Source organism: Palaemon carinicauda, chromosome 11, assembly GCF_036898095.1.
Source record: "Palaemon carinicauda isolate YSFRI2023 chromosome 11, ASM3689809v2, whole genome shotgun sequence".
NCBI classification, from domain to species: Eukaryota; Metazoa; Arthropoda; class Malacostraca; order Decapoda; family Palaemonidae; genus Palaemon; species Palaemon carinicauda.
The window spans coordinates 81,558,224-81,580,828 of NC_090735.1; the positions used below are offsets into that span (position 1 = coordinate 81,558,224).

Here is a 22,605-nt window from a genome sequence, read left to right on the forward strand (position 1 = left end):
CTATGGACATTGCATCCATTGCTTCCGCTAGAGGATCCTCGTACGGGGCTACGTACCGGGGTAGCTTCTTGTTGTTGCTCGTTGCGAAGAGGTCTATTTGCAGTCCTGGGACTTTGCGTAAGATGAAGGAGAATAATCTTGCGTCTAGGGACCATTCTGACTCTATCGGTTTGGTCCTGGATAGAGCGTCCGCTGTCACATTGAGGAACCCTTGAAGGTGGACTGCTGACAAGTGCCATCTCCTCTTCTTCGCTAGACAGAGGATAGCTAGTATCACTTGATTTATGTGAGGCAATCTTGAGCCCTGTCGGTTTAGGCATCTCATTATGACTTCGCTGTCTAGAACCAGACGGATGTGGATTGAGCAGCGGAGTTTCAGTTTCTTCAGAGAAAGAAAAACTGCCATGGCTTCCAGAAAATTGATGTGGAAGGTTTTGAAGAAGGGAGACCAGGTTCCTTGGACTTTCCGATGATGAGAGTGACCTCCCCACCCTTCTTTCAAGGCATCCGTGTGAACGGTGACTGACGGTGGAGGCGGTTGTAAGGGAACCTTGTTCCTTAGGTTCTTGGCCTCCGACCATGGCTTGAGTAATGATCGCAGACGATTTGGTATCGGTCTTTGTAGATCTCTTCGAGCATTTGATGCGTATTTTCTCCAAACTCCTGATGCATCCTCTAATTGTGCTCTCAATACTGTCACTGAGGCGAACTGGAGGGACCCCAACACTCTCTCCTGTTGCCTTCTTGATATCCTTGCAGACCGAAGAAGGCTTTTGACAGATCCTGCTATCTCTTTCCTTTTCTTTGATGGAATGGAAAGGCAGTGTGACTGCAAGATCCAGTGGACGCCCAGCCACTGAAACTTTTGAGCTGGAGACAGTCGAAATTTTTCCAAGTTGATCTTGAATCCTAAGTGTTCCAGGAACCGGATCACTTCTTTGGAGGCTTGCCTGCACTCTTCCTCGGATGCTACCCACACCAGCCAGTCGTCCAGGTAGGCTACCACCTGGATTCCTTTTAGGCGTAGTTGATGAATGACGGCATTCGCAAGCTTGGGTAATACCCTTGGAGCTATGTTCAGACCGAAGGGCATGGCTCTGAAGACGTACTTTCTTTTTTGTAGTTTGAATCCCAGGTAGGGGGAAACTTGACGGCTGATTGGAACGTGCCAGTACGCATCCGTCATGTCTATGGAGACTGTGTATGCCCGTTTGGGCAAAAGGATCCTGATGTGTTGAAGCGTCAGCATTTTGAACTTGTAGTTCACTATGAACTTATTGAGTGGTGACAAGTCCAGAATGACTCTGAGCTTTTCCGAGTCCTTCTTCGGACCACAAAATAGCCTTCCTTGGAATCTGACAGACTTCGCCTTCCTTATAACTCTTTTGTTCAAGAGTTCCTGAACATATTCTTCCAATATGGGGGTTGAGTGTTGGAAGAATTGAGGGAAGTTCGGTAGAGTTGAGCTCCAACTCCACCCTAGTCCGTTCTTGATTAGGCCGTGGGCCCAGGGATAGAAGGTCCAACGATCCCGGAAGAGGAAAAGTCTCCCTCCTACCGGCAGCATCTCACTTTGAGTGCTGGGTGGAGGATTTACCTCCTTAGCCACATCCACCTTTGTTGCCCCTACCTCTGAAGGGGCGTCTGGAGGATCCTCGAAAGGAACCTCGAGACTTCGGCCGAAAGGTTGTCGATTGCCTTTCAAAAACTGGGGTGAACCCCGGTGACTGGGTCGCCAGCGTTTGGGGCACCAGTTGGAAGGTGGTGGGTGGTTGTGCCACCATCTGGGACACCGTGGCCACGGGAAGCTGTTCCTGTTGTTTAGGCCAAGAGGGCTCTTTTGGTCGTTTCGATTTATTCTTCGGCTGGGGACCCTCATCATCTGAAGATTTTCTTTTAGAGGACAAGCCCCATTTAGAGAGAAGGTTTCTGTTCTCTGTAGCGGCTTTGTCCACGACCTCTTTGACCACTTTGCTTGGGAAGAGGTCTTTTCCCCAGATGTTGGAAGCTATCAGCTTCCTTGGTTCGTGTCTCACCGCAGCCGAGGCGAACACGAACTCTCTGCAAGCCCTTCGGGCTTTAATAAAGTTGTACAGGTCCTTAGTGACTGTTGTCAAATGAGATTTGGTGAAGACCATGTACATGTCTGGGGTATCCGGGATGCTTGCCATTGTCTCTAGGCCAGTCTGTAGAGACAAGGATGCAGCAAGACGTTCTTTTGTCTCCTGTTCTCTGCGCAGGAGAAAGTTTGACAGCTTCGGGAGGTCTTCGCCGAACTGTCGTCCGGCAGTATCTGCCTCCAGCTTCCCAACTGTGAAGGTGTTGTGAACATCCTTCCAGTCTGCATTGTCTGATGGGAAGGCAAGGGAGAAAGGTCTACACTCTTCCAGTGTAGGGCATGGTTTCCCTGCCTCAACTGCCTTTAAGGCTGCCTTAAGCCCTTTGTCCATAAAGGGGAAGGCACGTTTGGGGTCAGCAATGAAAGACGGGTGCTTCTTGCTGAGAGTCGGCACCTTGGAGCTAGTAAAGGCCCTCTCTTTCAAGGTGGTTGTATATAAGGCCTGGGCCTTAGAGAGTTCAAGGACAATGGTTTCCTTCGGCTCTGTCTCCTCTTTGGATGCAGGTTCCGTCTTTAGACGGACATAGCAATCCGGGTAGGCCCCTTTGCTGGGGCAGAACTCAATTTCCTCCACTGGGACATTGCCCAGTTTTTCTGAGAGGAAGATCTTCCCCCCCCCCCCACCCCGACATAGGCATATGCTCTGCGTACCTACACGGGTTGACGTCAGAGAAGGCGGGGAGATCCTTGAAGTTTAGCTTCTTCGGGGGCAGACGTGTTACAACCAGCTGATGCATTTCCGTCTGAAGAGAGGCCTCTTTCTCGGACGATTTCTTCTGAATGTCCTGCACCATGGACAACAGCGAGTGCAACGTACTCGTGATGGAATGTAACTGGGGTGCAGTGGAAGAAGTCGAAGGCACCGGCTCAGTCACCGTGGCTGATGATACCGAAATTTTTTCGGCTTTCTCGACTTCGGCCTCAAGTGGAACGTCATCCGCCTGATCCAGTTCCTCCACTAGGAGATTGTTCTCAGTCTCCTCCGAGACAACTGACATGTTGTCCTCTAATTGGATGCTCTCCAAGGCATCCAAAATTCAGATTCTTCCGGAATCTGAACCAGGGGAATCTCAGGTTGAGCCTGGGGAATAACCGCATCCGAAGATGCCCTAGGGAAAAGACCATCCCTCATCTTTTCATTAGGAAGGTATGGGCCAGGGGTGTTCTTCTGGAAGCCCCTGACCCATTTTCGCAGCATCTCCCTTGCTGCGTCCCTTGACTCAGTAGACTTTTGATCGTCAAAAGCCTCTTCAACCAGTTTTTCGCAAACGGTACATACCTGTGGGTCCCAATACTTGAGAGCCCACTTGGTGATTGGGCAGCGAGCATGGGCCCTGCACATGTCATGGCCGTAGAAGTTCTTACTACGGACCCGGCAAAAGTTGTTCCCCCACTTGGGATGCTCCTCCTGTAAAGAAAGAAAAGCATATAAGTATTTGGTGAAATTCTCGGATTTCAGCATACATATTATTAATGATATTAGCTTGGATAGGGTAAGCTATGATAGGAAAGACACCTAAATGTGTTTCCTGTCCAGCCAATTGCTATGACCTACTCCATAATTGAATGCAAAATTCTTTAAGAATTTTTAGGGGAAGATGACATCCTTTGATATAGAGTGTCTTCCTGACATAATCTTCCAGGTTCAACATTGGGGATTAAGGACAATAATGGATAATAACCAATAATGGAAGAGAGAATCGCTCTCTTATATGTGATGGTCTCACAATAGGCTGCCCATGAAGCTCCTTGTAGGTTGGAAAAACTTTTGGGCTACAGGACTGACTGTCGGCAGCATGCCGCCAGTCCTGTCAGGCCTGCCGGCACATGCCGGACCTGCCGGGGTCAGCCGGGCAAGCCGGCACATGCCAGTCTATTCTGGGCTATTGGAGGCAATTACTGTCTTCAAAATAATGGGCGGCAGGCCGCCGGAAACAGCTCTGCCGGCCGGCAGCCGAGGATCCTTCCATCAAGTAGGACCCGACAGCAAATGTCCAAGTTATGGGTGGCCGGCTGCCGGCCGGCAACTCAGTAGCCGGCAGCCGGTCCCAGTATGTCTATTGTCGTTGGGTTGTCGATCAGCGACGCCCATAGTAAGCGGCGGCAGAGCAAATGCCGGCTGGCAGACAATTGACATGGCCCAGTAAAACGAAAGGTAGAGAAAAAGAGAGGATGGAGGAAGACAAGAGCTCAGCCTTGCCGGCCTACATCCAGAATGAGGGTTCAAGTGGAAGGGGGAATTATATTCGGGCTTCCACCCAACCATATCCCAATCATATGGGCTATGGAAGGCAGTCCAAGGGAGGACTGAAGAACACTCTAAAGAATACGAGGGTACCTGCCGGCAGCCAGATCGGCCGGCGGCAGACAGGGAACCTCAGGCCAGTCCTATAAATAACCCTTAGGGTCAAATGTAGAACGACGGCCAGGAGGGTGTTGGCTCATCCAACACGAAAGAGACAGAGGGGAGGGGGTAGATGTCCTACAAGTAAGGTAATGCCCGAAGGCACCACCCAACTTAAGGGATTCTGGTCTCATGGAGTAACCTCAGGTAGGAGAAATCATTTCCCCAGGTTGGGTTAGTCAAGTGAGAGAACAGAATCTCGTACCAGAGACCTTAGGCAGTGAAGAAATCATTTCTTCGGTCTAAGATCTACCAGCACAGGACTGTCTGCTAGGCCAAGGAAGGGGGAATTGTCATACTAAACCCTCCATGTATGGTGTAGGGAGGTCTGGCCTCCTGTAAAAGCAGCTTAACCTAACATGGGAAATCATTTCGCCAAGACAGTAAGATGCCTAACACAGACTTATTACTCTGATGTCCCGTTCTAAACTCAAAACCGACTCAGTGGTTAGGAGAAAGAAAACGGAACGTCTCAGCAAAACTTTGCCAGAACTCGGTTCGCAGCAAAGTAAACTGAGAAACTGAGAATAGCCTAGGCTAATCAGAGGGAAGGGGGATTGCTCTTAAATCTCCTAAGAGAACAGTATCGACTTAAAAGGTATAGGAGGTGTCAGTCTCCAATTAAAAGACAATACAAGAGCAATGGAGACATGTATGAAAGTATACTAAAGCCCCTAGGCTAGTAGCCAAGGAGCATTGAGAATCGTTCACCGAAACTCTCTGTATACTATCTTGGAAGAGGAAAGGATAATGCAGTAATATCATAAATGTGTAAAATATTGCCTGAGCTTCAATAAAACTTTACCAGGAAGGTTATATCATGCATGAAGTGTGTAGGTGCCTAGGCTAGGAAGCCTAGCACTCGTGAGGCTCGAATTAAATACAGTGAACCCTCGTTTATCGCGGCAGATAGGTTCCAGACCCAGCCGCGATAGGTGAAATTCCGCGAAGTAGTGACATCATATTTACCTATTTATTTAACATGTATATTCGGACTTTTAAAACCTTCCCTTGTACGTAGTACTGTTAACAAACTACCCTTTAATGTACAGAACACTTAATGCATGTACTACAGCACCCTAAACTAAAACACGCACAAATATTAAAGGCGATTTTATATCATGCGTTTCCTAAACACCTAAAAAGCACGATAAAAAATGGCAACCAATGATTTGTTTACGTTCATCTCTGATCATAATGAAGAAACAAACTCATTTAGTGTACACATATATGTATAGGTTAGTTTTTGCATCGATTATATTGATTATACAGTATGTTGATTTTTTTATTACCAATGTTCTACTTTATTTTCCTTAGGACTTCCAAATGAAATGTTTTTCTTTATGACGCCGCCTGAAACGACGGCGTCATAAAGTACTGTACGCTCAGTAAACAACCATGCTCAGAACAAAGAAGGCATTTAACGCGCATGATGAAAGTGATAAATAATGATATTTACAGTAAAAGCATTTACAAAATATGTTATTAGTACAAATATAATTTACCGTATCTATATAAAATCATACAGTACATACTGTACGTAGCAAAGCAGGAAAACAATTTACGAGAGAGAGAGAGAGAGAGAGAGAGAGAGAGAGAGAGAGAGAGAGAGAGATTGTTTTACGTACGTAAATGTAAATTTCAAACAAAAAAAATATGATAGGTTACAACATGTAGACTTTTAAAACCTTCCCTTTAACTTAATGCATACAGTACTAAACTATAAAACAGGCACAAATATTAGAATGTGAGAATATTAAAGTTAAAAATAAAGATTGTTACTGTACTCACCACGAAAGAAGTTCAAGAAAAACTTGAATGATGATAGCGATGAATTTGCTGCACAGTAGAAATGATGATGATGAAGCTGATGATGTGTTCTACTGTGCAGCCAGGTAGTATTTTACGTCTCTTCAGACGGAGGTGTCTTTTCCTGGGACACCTCTTCAACTTCTTCAATTTCTTCCGAAGGCGTAGTAGCAGGAGGAACTGGCTTTTTTTTGCGAGGCTGGAAGAACATTCTGATCGGAAGTTGTTGCCGCTGCTTCTTTTTTCGATCTAAGAGCATCTTGTAGGGAGTCATTATGTCATCAACCTTGTTGCAGAATTGCATCGACCGAACCATATCCTCGTCCCACTCTTGCAACATTTCTTTCACCTCCTTTATATGGTTGCAGACCTTGGCAAGCCGTTCTAATGTTAAGCCCGTTTCTTCGACATTTTCTTGGGTTTCTTCCTGGGTTTCACTCTCTTCTTCGCTTGCCGATTTCGTCAGGTCTTCGAGTTCTGCGTCAGTTAGGGGCTGGGAATGGCAGTCCAACAACTCGTCGACGTCTTCAGTAGTCATGTCGCCAAACCCGTCACCTCCAATTATGGCAGCCAACTGCACAGATTTGCGTACTGCAGAGTGTTAGATTTCAGCAGGTGTAAATCCCTCGTCGTCGTAAATAATCTCGGGCCACAACTTCTTCCAGCTCGCATTCACAGTTGCAGGTTTCATCTCTTGAAGTGCCTTCTGAATATTCTTCAGGCACGTGGCTATGGTGTACTGCCGCCAGTACGCCTTCAAGTTAAAATCTTCATCCTCATCATCTTGGGCAGCATCCACACACGCAACGAGGTCCGCCAAGGTATTCTTCGTGTAGAGGGCCTTGAACGCTCTGATAACCCCCTGGTCCATCGGTTGAATTAATGACGTGGTGTTGGGTGGCAGGAACTCAACCTGAACGCCCTCACGCGACAGGTCAGTTGCGTGTCCATCAGCGTTATCCATAAGGAGAAGGATCTTGAATGGCAAGCCCTTCTCTACGAGATATTCATTGACTTGCGGGATGAAACACTGGCGGAACCAGTTGGAGGTCAGCATCTTCGTAATCCATGCTTTTGGATTATGCATCCAGTACACGGGAAGGAGATTCTTATTCCTATTTTTTAAAGCGCGAGGATTTTTCGACTTATAAATAAGCCCCGGCTTTAGCAAAAATCCAGCAGCATTGCCACACATCACGAGGGTAACGCGATCCTTGAATGCTTTAAAGCCAGAGGCTTTGGCTTCCTCTTTGAACAGGAAAGTTCGCGACGGCATTCTCTTCCAAAACAAGCCGGTCTCATCCATATTAAAGACTTGTTCCGGCTTGTATCCACCTTCGGCGATAATATTCTTGAACGTCTGGTTCACGTGAGTTTCAGCAGCGGCAGTGTCAGCCGAAGCAGCCTCGCCATGCAGGGAAACGCTTTTCAGAGCGAAGCGTTTCTGAAACTTCGCGAACCATCCTTTGCTGGCGGAAAAACGTTGTTTCTGACGCTGGGAATCAGTGGATGTCCCTGGTTGAGGATCATCTGCATCATCATCTTCTTCAGCATGGTTGCCATCGTCGTCTTGAGGTTCCTTTGTAGCAAAATTCTGATACAAGCTCAAAGCCTTTGTTCGGATGGTGTTTGTATCCAAGGCTATGTTCTTCTTCCGGCAGTCGGCAATCCACACAGCTAAAGCACCTTCCATGCGTACGATCATTTTATTACGCGTTGTAACGACTCGCTTCGCTGATCTGCTAAAGGTGATTGCAGCCGTCTTTCTAATGTTCGCCTCGTCCTTCTTGATATAGCGAACAGTAGATTCGTTGATCCCAAAATGGCGCGCTGCAGCCGCATAGCTTCTACCGTCTTTTAACATATCGAGAAGCGTAACCTTCTCAGCAATCGTCATCATCCTTCGGTGGCGTTTAGGCTCACTACCAGCCTTAGTAGAAGCAGAACGCTTGGGAGGCATTGTACAGTAGGATTTGACAAAAAGTTCAACTTAAAAAGGTCGCACACAGCACAGATTAAACTTCACAAACTTAAGAACGTCTACTCAGCGATACGCGGTAACAGAAAGTGGACGACCCGGGCCCGCGAGAACCTAGATGCTGCGGGTTGGAGATGAGGGCAAAACACCAATCACAGGCTAGATAACAAAACTTGAGTTCTGATTCGTCATCTATCAGCGCTTGAACCAATCACAACCCGTCTTACAGTATATGATGCGTAGGTTACCAACTCAAAGTACAAGATACCCCGCGCATACCGTACGTACATTATTAATAATAATAATAATAAATAATGATAATAATACAATACAGTACTGTAATAATAATAATAATGATAATAATAATAACAATCATAATTTTATTAACAACAACAACAACAATAATAATAATAACAATAATAATAATAGCTTTACGTATGCTATTTTATTCTTTTGTAGAATGTGTGTCTCTCTCTCTCTCTCTCTCTCTCTCTCTCTCTCTGTGTCTCTGTCTCTGTCTCTGTCTCTGTCTCTGTCTCTCTCTCTCTCTCTCTCTCTCTCTCTCTCTCTCTCTCTCTCTCGTACGCTTATTCGAAATGTGATTTTTGCAACAAAGAATATTATTGGATGCAGTACTACGTACGTATACATACAAAAGATTCATGGAAAAGAAGCACATCCATTACATTTGTAGTACAGTAGTAGCCATCAGCAGCCTTACACCATTCTAATATTGTATGACTGTATCTGATTTGCATTTCATGTTCGATTTAATTTTACTACGTACTGTATACAGTACTGAATTATCGTATGATAATAATACAGTAATAATAATAATAATAATGATAATAACAATAATAATTTTATTAACAACAATAATAATAATAATAATAATAACAATAATAATACACGTAATAGCTTTACGTATGCTATTTTATTCTTTTGTAGGATGTGTCTCTCTCTCGTACGCTTATTCGAAATGTGATTTTTGCAACAAAGAATATTATTGGATGCAGTACTACGTACGTATACATACAAAAGAATCATGGAAAAGATGCACATCCATTACATTTGTAGTATAGTAGCCATCAGCAGCCTTACACCATTCTAATATGGTATGACTTCATCTGATTTGCGTTTCATGTTCGATTTAATTTTACTACGTACTGTATACAGTACTGTATTATCGTATGATCACATTCTCTTTTCGTGTTTTATTTCTTTCTGCGCTGAATTATATATCATATGTAATGCAATGAACAATCAGTAAGAGCAGATATTACTAATTACAGTATTAATGGAACAAAATATCGTATTTGGGGGTCTTCAGATTTCGCGGTATTTTCGAAATTTCCGGAAAATCCGCGATATGTATATATATATGGGTTATGGAAAAAGCCCGCGAAGTGGTGAATCCGCGATGGTCGAACCGCGAAGTAGCGAGGGTTCACTGTAGCCAAATCCACGACAACAATGACATAATATAAAAATCCCTAGCTAAAATTCTAAATAGCTAAAGTTATTAAAGCAATTAATGCCGGGAAAGGGTCGTTCTGGCTAACTAAATGTACAGAAAGAACGACCGCGTCCATGACGCCATGCGGCAGGCAACAGCTCTTGTTACGTTAATTACGATCTCAATCGAAAAGAAAAACTGGCAAGAGCTTACATTTACACAATTCAAAGATATTACTTAACTTTCCAGAAGCTGATGAGGCTGGTGAAGACATCATAGCGACCATAAAACTCCAAAATAGCGAGAGATAACACGGGATAACACCGGTCAACGAAGCTACGAGAGAAAGAATGGCTTGGTGGCGCCTCGCGGTGGCGATTTGGCGCACTATTTACAGTACAGTAGGAGTGTCGAGAGCGTTGTCTCTTTAACGACTCTCCTCATTCTTGCCACTCTATCCCTTCGAAGCGAAAGCGCTATTGGGGGTGTAGATAGCCATGAGACGTGTCAAGAATACGTCCTCTGATATTACGCAATATCCCTTTTAAAATTTTAAGGGATATTCGCTCCAGGAGTTAGAATTCTGGATACCTTTGGTAAATTCTCTGGGATATATCACTGTAGTCAAATATACCTAGGAAGCTACCTTTGAAGGAACTTCCATCACGACGACATGGCCTGAGCCCAAAAATACAGTTTATCTTATAAACTAAAAACTTGAATATTGTTAACAATTGTTTCTTTTATATGAATAAACAAAAAATGTGCATTCAATCACTTTTTAACAGCTGATCTCTCTCTCTCTCTCTCCCTCTCTCTCTCTCTCTCTAACATTCAATTTTGTTTCGGAAGCATTATTGCATTCTAGAAAATCACGTTATTTAAATAGTTAATTGAGCTTTAATAAAACATATACCGTATAGCCTATTACAGTGTAAAGGACGACCCCATGTAAATGGCGGACCCTAAAATTTCCTTTAAAAAAAAAAAAAACGCGTTTTTATAATATACTGTACTCCATGTAATGGGTGGATGGCAATTTCAAGGCCAGCCTGTTACTACACTTTGGTTATAAATATTTTATCAAACATATAATCTTTATTCATAATAACATCTTTACTAAAAGCTCTTAGTATCATTAGTTATCACTTGCATGTGTAAATGCGTTCATTTGTTCATCATGATCGGCCATGAAACGTAAACAAAACTTTTTCTGTTTTAGGCAGCGTTTTTAAGAAAAACATGGCGTAAAATCGCTCTTATTACATTTATGTTGAATTTCTAACCTATACACACGTGTAAATACGTTTGTTTGTTCGTTATGATCGGCGATGGAATGTAAACTAGGCAATGGTATCGGTTTTAGGTGGCGTGTTTAGCAGAAGTATGATACAAAATCATCTTTATTTAATTTATTTTGGATTTCTAAGAATACATTAAAAGCATTTCAACCAATTTAAACAAAACGGAGGACAATGACAGTGATACTGTGCTAGTATTGCAAAAAAAAAAAAGCAACGGAGATTATCCCCAAGACGATGGTGTTCATCATGAATTTTTTAAACACTTTTCAATAGTTCGAATGGCAGTGTTAATTTTGATGGTTTTTAATTTTAAGTTTATTGAATCGTTTTTTTTCTTTTTTTTTTTTGAGGGTTCGGACAACCACCACTACCACCATATCTTGGCAAATAATGTAAACATTCCTAGTCGTCCGAAACTAGTGATCATATCAGCTTTATAAAATAAAACTGAAATTTAAAACAAGAGCACATAAATGCTTTCTTAAAGCACAATTACTATTTCAATAATAGTAATTTTCTAAAATGCAATAATGCTTATGAAACAAAATCGATTATTTAGTGAGAGAGAGAGAGAGAGAGAGAGAGAGAGAGAGAGAGAGAGAGAGATACCACACTACTACAAATCATTCATATTTCTCTCTCTCTCTCTCTCTCTCTCTCTCTCTCTCTCTCTCTCTCTCTCTCTCTCTCTCTCTCTCTGTAATAAATGAAATCTTTGTTTCTTTGCTAAGTCTCTAATGAGGCTTTATAATCATGCGCCAAAGAACTTAAAAACTATAAAATATTGTGCAGCGGCGGTAGCATGCCTTAACAATAAGGGAGTTATTTGATCGGAAAATTGAGATTGACGACGGACTAGGCAGGGTTGACCAGCTGATTTGAATGTAAACAATGCATAAAATTATAATTCGCAGACGAGACAGGGGGAGGCGGTAGCATGCATGCATGCGCGTGTTCAGATTGCCTGGGCCTTGTGGTAGCCAAGTTCCTTCTTGCACATTCATTCAGCCAAATCTACGCTAAATCAAATAAATTAGCAAAATCAATGAATTTGGGAAATGCGAGAAGAAGGAATGAAAAATAGGAGTGGGAATACGTGGAATGAGGGATAAGAAAAGCGTTTAGAATGATTAATAATTGAAATGACGAATGAATGCTAAAAAAGAGAAGATGAATAAAATCACTAAAAATAAAGAGAACCAAAAGAGTTGGAACGATACGTTGTAGATGTGAGTGGGAGAGCAAATTACATGTGCAAAACGGATTTAGGAAAAGGATTAAGAATATAATAATAATAAGTGGAGGACCATAATAATGTGAAGGAGATATCATACTAATATGCAAGATAGGTTGCATCAGTGAGGTAATTCTGTGAAAGTGAATGGTCATATCAGCAGGAAATTATGTGTAAGGGAATAAGGGTTAACGATGGACTACACAGATTTGATCAGCTGATTTGAATGCAAACAATGCATGAGTTTATTATTCGCTAGGTATTTAACTGTAAATTTGATACCAAGATGTGAATATTGCATCCATTATTATTGGATACAGTTAAGTGAAACACCAGTTTAATCAAAATCCAGCTTATTTTAAATATAGCTATAAATTTTTACCACAGTAAATGGATAAATACTGTACAGAGAGAGCTAGGATAGTGGCGCACAGCCCTCTCAGTGTAAAGGAGAGCGGCTATTTGAAGTCATTGCCCAGCTTCAATTTTAATGCAATTTTTATGAAAATTTTTATTTAATAGGTATTGCATTGTTCTTGGGCATCCCAATGCTGTTACCAACTATTAGAAGTCAAATTCTTAATGTTGGGTAAACAATAACCCTTTTTTTTATCTTCCTTGGTCACGATGAACCGAAACCACGAAGTAAGATACCGCGATTAACAACTAATTCAAATGAAAACAGCGAACATTTGCAGTACAGTTAAGCTTTACCGTAGTGATAGTAGTATATTACAGTAATACACTACAGTATCTGCAAATGCTACACAGTACTACTAGATAGGAACAACTAAACTGTAATAGAAACCAAGTAAAAAGAATATTAGGCAGCACTTAGTGTGTTAATTATCCGAGTGTAGGCAAAGGGCAGCGAGTTGTTAGGTTAGGTTAGGAGTTATCCCATTCCAGGGCACCAAGTATTCAGAAATTCACGCCTGTCTCTGTTACCTAACCCTCACAATGAATGAGGGCTTACTTTACTGATACCATTACTTTTAATTTTTATTGTCTTAGTGCATTTATTGGGTATTAGGGTTATGGTTATATTAAGTAATGCACAGTATACAGTATACAAAATAGCGTACTTTAACGTAGTAATATAGGTATAGGCTATGTATATAGTGAGTTGCAACGGTGCAAGTCGACCAGACGAAAAAGTGATCACTTACGAGTGTTACCTAAGGTAATCAAGCTATAATGTAGTGATAGTACTGTGCATATATTACAGTAATATACACTACAGTACCAGTCAGTGTTTCTAAGCTATAATATAGTGATATTACTGTACATATATTACAGTAATATACACTACAGTATCAGTGAGTGTTGTTAGAATGGATAACAGTGTTTTGTTTGTGCAATATTTATGTATACGTGTGGGGATGACTCATGTTATGTATACACTGTACTGTATTCATACTGTGTACTGTACAGGTGTGTAAATGTATACTTACTGAAGTGTATACATACACTCATACAATACTTATACTGTGATAGAAATCCAGTAAAAACAATATAGTGCAGTCAGTACAGGGGTTAGCTATAGTGTTAGTAAATAGAGGGCTGATTGTACAGTACTTCAGATTGACATATACCTGGGTACCAATCTTGGATTCTACTGAAAAAATTAAACACGTACATTGAATTTCTGGTCTTCCTTCAAGTTATTAGTTTCTCATGTTAGCCATAAATTTCTTGAATTAAAAAAAGCTTCATTAATTTAGCAGACTAGTTAGTAGAAGTCCCTTGATTCCCTCCTGTACCTGTACCAGTAGAAGAAACATTTTCTTTGTGCTCATCCACGAAAAGAATCAAGAACAAATTCAAACTACAAGACAAAAATGTGCCTGTCACCAGCACAACCAGCAAGTGGCAGATGGGCATGACTAAAACAACTTAGAGGGTTGAGCAAAGCCAAACTTAGAGGCTCAATTGGCCCAAAATTCATGACAATTTTCAATTTTAAAGGGGGCAAACACGATGCGCTACCGGTACAATTATCACACAATTCCGAGGCACTTTTGGCAACACTGAAGCTTAAGAGGCTGTAGCAGCACAAACTTTCCCTACTTGTAGCACTTCATTAAGTGAAAACAAGCAATATTTGCTACCTCGGCCATCCTGAACATTATGAGGCGCAGGAGCATGGTTCTCACACACACTAAGCGCCTTTGGGATAGAATGTTCTTAGCGCTAATCTTGCATCCTGCAGGGCAAAGCTTGTTTTCAACATCATCATCACTGGAACGTATCAAAATGGCACTATTCGTAGTGTGAGGTTCACAGAAACGACATCAGGTTGATCCCTGTGCAAATGAGCTAAATCTGAGGAGTACTCTGTACAAATGTAAGTCTCTCCAAAGCATAAGAATTAGAAGAGTGAGACTCTCACGTATCAAACTTCCTCTTGATAGACACAAAATTCACTGTATGTGCCAAAGCAGATCTAGACAACAACAAAGACCAAAGGATGTCTCACTTGCAAAAATGAAGTGCACTTCACATCCTTAGAAGATGAAATTGATGGTGATTCTTCCAATTCCTTTAGCCTGACATCATAATCTGGAAGAGACATATAAGCTTTCGCTAGCCTAACTTCCAGAGTACGTTGTAATCTATGACCAGCACCCTTTTTCACCGAGATATCTTCAAAACCTCTAGCCTTTTAGTTTGTACATCATGAATAACTTTGGTCAATACAGCATGAGCTAGCAAAATTTCTTCAATATATGAAGTTAGCCTGATCTGTCTTTTCTCCAACCTTAGGTGAGGCTTCCAGTGAGTGGATCTAATGCTCTCTGGAGTTACTTTCCTTAGCCATACTTATGAAGCTGAAATGCTTAGTACTGCTTATTATTAAGGTATTGGCTAAATCAGCAATTCTAATGTCTGTTTCGGCCTTGAACAACTCAAACTCTAAATGGGAAGGGCTTGGTAAATTATGTAGATGGAAAAAAAAATTAACCTTTGAGTTAGAAAGGGAGGAATGTAAGCCCTAAAACAAACAGGAGTCATATCATTACACTAAAAGAGCAAGGCGTAATCACAGCCAAACTAAGGTCCATTATCAGGTCATCAACTGACGAAAAGGAAGCACAACACTTAGATCTCTTCACCTTTATACCCTGCTTCCATCTGAATCTATATTTAGTATAATCTAATACCATTTGATCTCAGAGATTCTCAAACTCATTAAAGCTACCCTGAATTACACATTCTTTGCCTGTGTTGGCGATGCTTATCTTATCCGTGTCCTATTACAGAATATACAAAATCTTATTTGAAAAGACATACTTTGAATACTAAGTTAAAAATCCTATTTAGTCAAACTACCATAAAATTCCCGATACAAGACATGAAAGTTCCTCTAATTAAAACAGCACTACACAAGAGCTCCCTGAAAACCAAAGAGAATGACAATTCCAAGATGGAGACCTCTAGGGGCTACCTAGTTTAGTAGTAACACTCTAGGTAAAAGAGGGCTAGTCAAACAAACCCACCAATAGTTCTGAGCTTGTCAACCAGTTTGCACTTGCAAAATGCATAATACAGTACAACGAATGTTGGGTAATTCTTGTAGAAAAAACATAATTAATAGCGTTAGACGTGACAAGTATTTTCAAGACTATATTTGTAGCAGGTGTATGGAATCCAAGACAGTCACATATAGGTATATTGAACTATGGAAAAGCAGGGTTATCTTGAGAATGCTGATAACATTTGATGGATACTGTACCTGAAATTGCTCTTGTAGACTAGTCAATGTCTGTTATGACTGAAACTTCTAAATATTGATTGAAGCAGAATGACAAAAAATGAACCACTCACCATCAGGGGTTCAGCTCTCACCATCTCTCTGTTCCCTTCAATAGATGCAAAGTAATGGCTTGATAGCTTACTACACAGCAATCCCAATATGACAAATTTGAAACAAATTTGTATTTTTTCAAACAATAAAAACCTGAGCTCTTTACCATAGATGTAAGTTTTCATTGTAGCTGGAATCTAGCTATAAACATTTACGCGACGTGTCAGTGACCCTCCGCTAGTTAGCGGGGGTAGTAGGGGGCAGATTGGCCACCCAGTTCACACACTCAACCTGTGATATACGTCACTTTTAATTGTAGGCAAGACATCTTGGGGGACAGGTGAGTAAAGAGCTCAGGTTTGTATAGTCAGGAAAAATACAAATTACTTCCAAATTTGTCATTTGTTTCTACATGAATTAAAACAATTTTGCTCTTTACTATGGAGACTCGCTTAGATGGGTGGAAGTCCTAACACCAACTGGCTGGAAAACATGACCAGGGATACAGCTCTGACCTCATTAGAGCAGTAGAGAGGTACCCTGACACCACATGCTCTCTTGGTCTGATAAGCTGGAGAGTTGATGGCCAGGCCAATCATGGTGAATGAGTGGAAACAAGCACTGTCACTTGACCAAGTAAAAAAAAAAGGAGTGATAATCATGTCTTCATACTCAAACCTAGATATTACTGTACCTGTCTCCCCCCAGGCAGGGAGATCAGGAACAAAACAAAATATATAAAATACTTTAAACCACACAAGAAAAAATCGTTCTTACCTGCAGTCAGAGGTAGGCCAGGTTGGAGTTGTTCTTCACATACTGTGCCTAAAGAAAATGGGAAGATGAAGGAAATAAAGGCCAATTATGCTGTCTATTCATCCTAAACTAATAACAAGTAACGACTGCCTTCGACCAACTGCTACTTATCCTGTAAGGGAGCCGAGGTAGCTTACACCACTTGTTAAGCAGCCGCACACAGGTCACAGAGACAATGTAACTAGGTTCCTGTGAGTTATGTCTTGCATGTAGTGGGTGGTGAAAGTTGTCTGTCTTTGCCAGATGCCCGCTTGGAGTGCCTGCGCCACAGTTAAGATTCTCTTAAATGCTATGGACATACTTATGCCCCTAACTACATGACCTCTGAGTCTACGATCTCGTCGAGAAGAGACAAAATTCTTTTCACATTCAATGACCTGCAAAATCCATACAGAAATTGGGTTCTTTGTGATTCTCCTCTTGACCCTACCCTTACGAAGCTGGTCTAGCGTAGAGTAAATACAGTAGTTTATTCAGAATTTTATTTATATTTCTTTTGTGCATCGAAGAGATGTTAACCAGCCTGTAAAATTAGTTCCTCTAATGTATACGTAAGTATTTTATGTAAATTACATAAGACTTTCGTCGTGAATTTCATTGTATTCTATATTCAAGTTAATATATGTAAATTTACGTTATTTTTAAGAATTAACATTTTATTTCACGTATGTTTGTTATGAAGTCTTATGTAATCTATTTGTGAGTGACGTGGGATTCGTGCCAGATATGAACAAGGGCTTAGGTAATGCTCTTTTGTACTTATGATGTATTGCATCATGTTTGAGAGAGAATTTTTAGTAACATGCTTAGGAAAATTCTCTACCATGTGCTTTAGAAACGTCGCGAAGGCCTGTGAGAGGATATCTTTTTTTATTTTGGGGACAAAGGGTGGGCGGAGCTACTGCCTGAGAGAGCCGTCTGGTGTGGCGTGAATACAGCATTCAGGAGAGGATAATTGGTAACTTTGACACTTGGCCCAGCCCCTACGCTACCAGATCTCGATCCTGGAACCTTCTGGAATTAGCCAAATTTCATATAAGAAGGTGACACCAAGGTTGGGTTAGATAGTTCAAAATAGAGATTCCAGCTTTCAGATATATAACTTCCCTCTCTCCCTTTCTCACGTTCGCAATCCAGCGTATTGTTGAAAGTGTTCAGTACGTTTTAGTGTGTCCTCTCCAAAGTGACTCCATACCCCAAGGCAAATAGTGTGTCGAAAAGATTTGGTGATTTTGAATTTATTATATTAGGGTGAGTGTTGGCATTGTATAAGGTTTTTTGGTAACTAGCCCCATTGGAAGGATAGATTTTGTAAAGTGATCTGGTTATCTATTATCCATTAAGTATCAAACTTGAACATTGTATTATTCAGATTTATTTCAAACTTTTGTATAATATTTTCATTGCATTATTTCTTTTCTTAGACTAAGGTTTCTTCAGATTTGATAGTTCAAGTCAAGTTATTATATAATTTCAGAACATAACATGTTTTGCCTCAATCTAAGTTTTGTTCAGATTAAATTTTTTTCGAGTGAATTATTTTGTCATGTAAATTCTTTCGTTGTAATTTATATAAAATATATGTATTTTTGTAAAGAGTGTATCATTGAAATCATCATTATTTAAGACCAGATTCTGCTTGTATCCTGTTAAGAACTGCAGTAAGTTTAAATATGTCTTAATTACCCAGTTTAGTTTTGAGTGTGCTTAAGAGACCTTTGGATATTCAGTGTTTTATATATTGCTGTCTGGGGATTATTTAACGGTCTCAGAATTCATGTAGTAAGGTTTTAAAGAGTAACAGTTTTAATGTAAAAGCAAACAAAGGCGTTTGGAATTCAAAAGGTTGATTAACTTGCCAGTCGTAGTATATATAATATTATATGTTTGGTTCCCAGTCACGAGCCATAGTATAATATATATTTTAGTGCCCAGGCCAGGGAGCCATTATCATGTAATACTACCCATACTCACAAACAAATATTTCATGAGCGGATGAGTACCAGATGTGCGCTAGAGATGGTGCCTCAGCGCTCTCACAGATCACAGTATCAGGTGATCAAGATCATTGGTTACATCAGAGAGACTTGAAATCTGGGAGTGCCCTGAATCTAAGAGTCCGCTACAGCCGGATTCTGAGTCTTAATTACAAAATTGGTCATGGAGCTAAGTGTTACTTTCCCCTATCCCCTTGAAAGGGCGACATCGTAGTAAATACCATGCAACTCATTGACCCTCTAAGCAGAGGCAAGGCCAAGAAGAAAACCCATCTTAAGCATCAAGTCACGAACTGAGGCCTGACATAATGATTCAAAAGGAGCTCCTTTCAGAGAATGTAGTACTCTTACTACGTTCCAAGAGGTGGTCTAACTTCTGATTGCGCGCATATAAGCTCAAAACTCAATATGAGAAGAGAGAATCCTGTCGAGCAATAGCCTTCCACTGCCAAGGTTGAGCAGTTTTTCCTCACTGAGGTGTATAATAGAAACTCTACTATCAAGGGGATAATGGAATTGAATGGAAAGGCACTACTCCAACAACACCAAGCACAGAAGATCGACCACTTTGCCTGACAGACGGCAATAGATGACTCCCTGGGGTATCCAGAGAAACGTTTTGCCCCTGCATGTGAATAGTCTCTCTGTGAGAAGAGATGCTGGAAAACCCTATGCATGAAGTCATGGAAAAGCGACTGCTTTGTGGTAGATCTCTGCGAGTGGCTGCCAGAACAAGTTGTGGAGGGGTGGCAAATCCCTCTGTACCTCTGTCAGCAGAAGTAGAAGGTCTGGATACCTTTCTGCTTGATGCCATAGTGGAGCTATTAGGGTCCTCAACAGGTTTTGAGATGCCCTTACCTTGTTGAGGTTTCTCCTCATCACACAGAAGGGCCGAATGTATACGACAGTGGATCAGGCTTGTCATAGGCAGACTTGTATCTAGATGAATGACCTTGAGAAGTAGACTCCATGGGTGGAGGAGGAGCATGCTTGGAAGCAGTACTCCAGAACCTAGGGTCTGCAGGTGAGCTGAAACTCCTGGGAGGTCTTGAAAGAGAAAGGGATAGGTGCAGGTTGGTAAAAGGACCCTGGTGACATCCTGTTTTACAGCTTTCACAAAACCTTTAAACCATGGCACGTCCTTTGCAAATAAAGGAACGGCTTCTAGCACTCTTGGTGAGCAGTGTTCTGGAGCGTGCGTGTCACCAACAACCACTTATCTCGGAAAGCAAACTGAGGTACATGAACAGAAATATGTCAGGAGCAGGAACTCACCCGCCCACCTTGTGCGAATGAAGTTTGTGTGTAGCACTGGATCATGTGTCTCTACTCCTAAATTAGGAACTGCTCATTTGCAAGCTGGAGCATCGGGAACTTTGCAAATAAAGGAACGGCTTCTAGCACTCTTGGTGAGCAGTGTTCTGGAGCGTGCGTGTCACCAACAACCTCTTATCTCGGAAAGCAAACTGAGGTATATGAACAGAAATATGTCAGGAGCAGGAACTCACCCGCCCACCTTGTGCGAATGAAGTTTATGTGTAACACTGGATCATGTGTCCCTACTCCTAAATTAGGAACTGCTCATTTGCAAGCTGGAGCATCGGGAACAGGTGCACAAACACTCGCACTAACACTTGCAGATGGTTCACAAGTTGCCTTGCTCAAGCATGGAGAGCGAGCTCAGATGAAGACAAGCAAGGCCAGGTTGTCTTGTCTGCGAATGCGTGCTGCCATCACTCGGGAACAACAGAATAAGCAGGCATTTCCTCCAAGGGGATAGATGCCTGACGCAAGACACCAGAGGGCCTAGCGCTCGCAAGACTCAAAAAGATTCGTGGTGCATTGACAGCCAAATGAAAAGGGGATGTGACTATAGAGAGTCGGTGACCATGATCACCAGGCCGCTCCAAAGAGCTAGAGCGAGGTAGGGAAGAGTCGCACACTCACTCACGAGGTACTTGATGGGAGGGACCACTCAAGTGACGAAGCCCTCTCACACTGTCGAAAAAGTCAACCAACCTCATAAGGTGGAGGAACACTAGGTTTTTCTTGCTGAGAAAGCTTAGCGTGCATGAAAATGAGCTGCAGAGGAAGCATCATCATGGGACATGATACTGGCTGGAAGTGACTCCCCTCCAGCGGCTCGGTGGGGAAGGTCATGACCAACACCTGCGGAGCTTGGGGCACTGCAGCACAGCTCCTGCAGTGCCCCAAAGCTTCAGCAAATTCAAAAGCAGTTCCTTTGTGGAGGAACCCGAAAGCCCCAAAGCAGGACACAAATGATGCAAAGTGTTAAGAGAGCTAGACTTCCCACAAGTGGCAGGCACTGCTGTTTCACTAGAGGAAGCGATGGGGTCCTCCAGGCCCAAAAGTTGTCCGAGGATTAGAAGGTCATCACTACTGCTTGACAGTCCTTCAGAGGAATTCGAACAAGCAGAGTCAGTAGGGAGAGTACGAGGCACCAGAAAAAGAAGTCAGGATTTCTTCGACCTTGAGGAGGACCCCAAGGGAAAAAAATCCCTTTTAGACTTCTGCTGCCTACCATAACGTTTCCAATGGGAGGACGACCACTCCCAACATTTGTCGCTGGGAGAAGACTGCTTGCAGGGCAAAGCCAGTGAGGATCCATTTCTACAACTGACATGAAGATGCCGCTATACTAGGGCAAACCCGCATAGTCGCAGTCTTCAAAGACCAAACGCATCTGCGAAAGAAAAAAATTTAAGTGTTATGGTCAGGTAAATACAAGGGTTTATGGGAGAGGGAGACAGCATGCCTTCACTCTACCAAGCAAAAGTGACGTATATCATTGAGTGAGTGTGTGAGCGGAGTGGCCTGTCTACCACCTTCTACCCCTGCTAACTAGTATAGGGTTGTTGACATCTTGCATAAAAGTCTACGGCTAAATTCCAGCTACGCTGAAAACATATATCCATAGTAAAGAGCGAAAGGCCTGTATTTGTGTAGGAACAAATAATCATAAATGAAAGGAAAATAACCTATATGCATACCTTCTTTAAATAAGCAACACGTTCTAGATGAGATATCAGTCTGTTCTTGTTTTCTTTCAACAATAGGCATGTTATCACCATGTATAGCTCACTACACACCATGAAGACAATAAAAAAGAGTTTATGTATTGCTGAAAAAAAAATAGAACATTAAAAAAACTGGATGCAATTTAAATATGATCAAAGTTATTCAGGAAACATAAACAGATGACATATGACATGAAAAGAATATAAACTAACTAAGCTTTCAAAACAAAAATCAATAATAGTTTATTAAAATTGGTTAAAATATATTTCAAAATACAGTATTATTACAATACTGAATTATACAAAACTTGTGAAAAATTATTCTATGACAATTAAACTTTTCATCCAAAATTATATAATAAAACACCCACCCAAAAATAAAAAAATATGAAAGTAATTTGTATTTTTCCCAACTATACAAATCTGAGTCCTTTAATTGGAAATGTTTACACTGTACCTAAAAACATCTCTGTCTTGACAGAGGTAACGATGGGAGCTTTAAGGATCTACTGGCTTTCAATGAGTTTTCTGACTCAGAATCTTGGGTATCAGAAAGTCTAGAATATCATTAGTCTCTACAAAGTGCCACATCAAATCTGAGTCTAGGGCTTTAAGACTGTGAAAAAATAAGTGGCATAGTGC

General features: G+C 41.6%; 1 protein-coding gene across 2 annotated transcripts in view; it reads right to left on the bottom strand.

The window, feature by feature from the left end:
- Positions 1 to 22,605, bottom strand: part of LOC137650079 (post-GPI attachment to proteins factor 2-like) — a 614,847-nt gene that overhangs the window by 222,738 nt on the left and 369,504 nt on the right. For both annotated transcript variants that reach the window (XM_068383148.1, XM_068383149.1), the window contains exon 4: positions 21,937 to 22,067. In XM_068383148.1, coding sequence (XP_068239249.1) covers positions 21,937 to 22,067 — 131 coding nt within the window. The remainder of the gene's footprint in view (positions 1 to 21,936; positions 22,068 to 22,605) is intronic.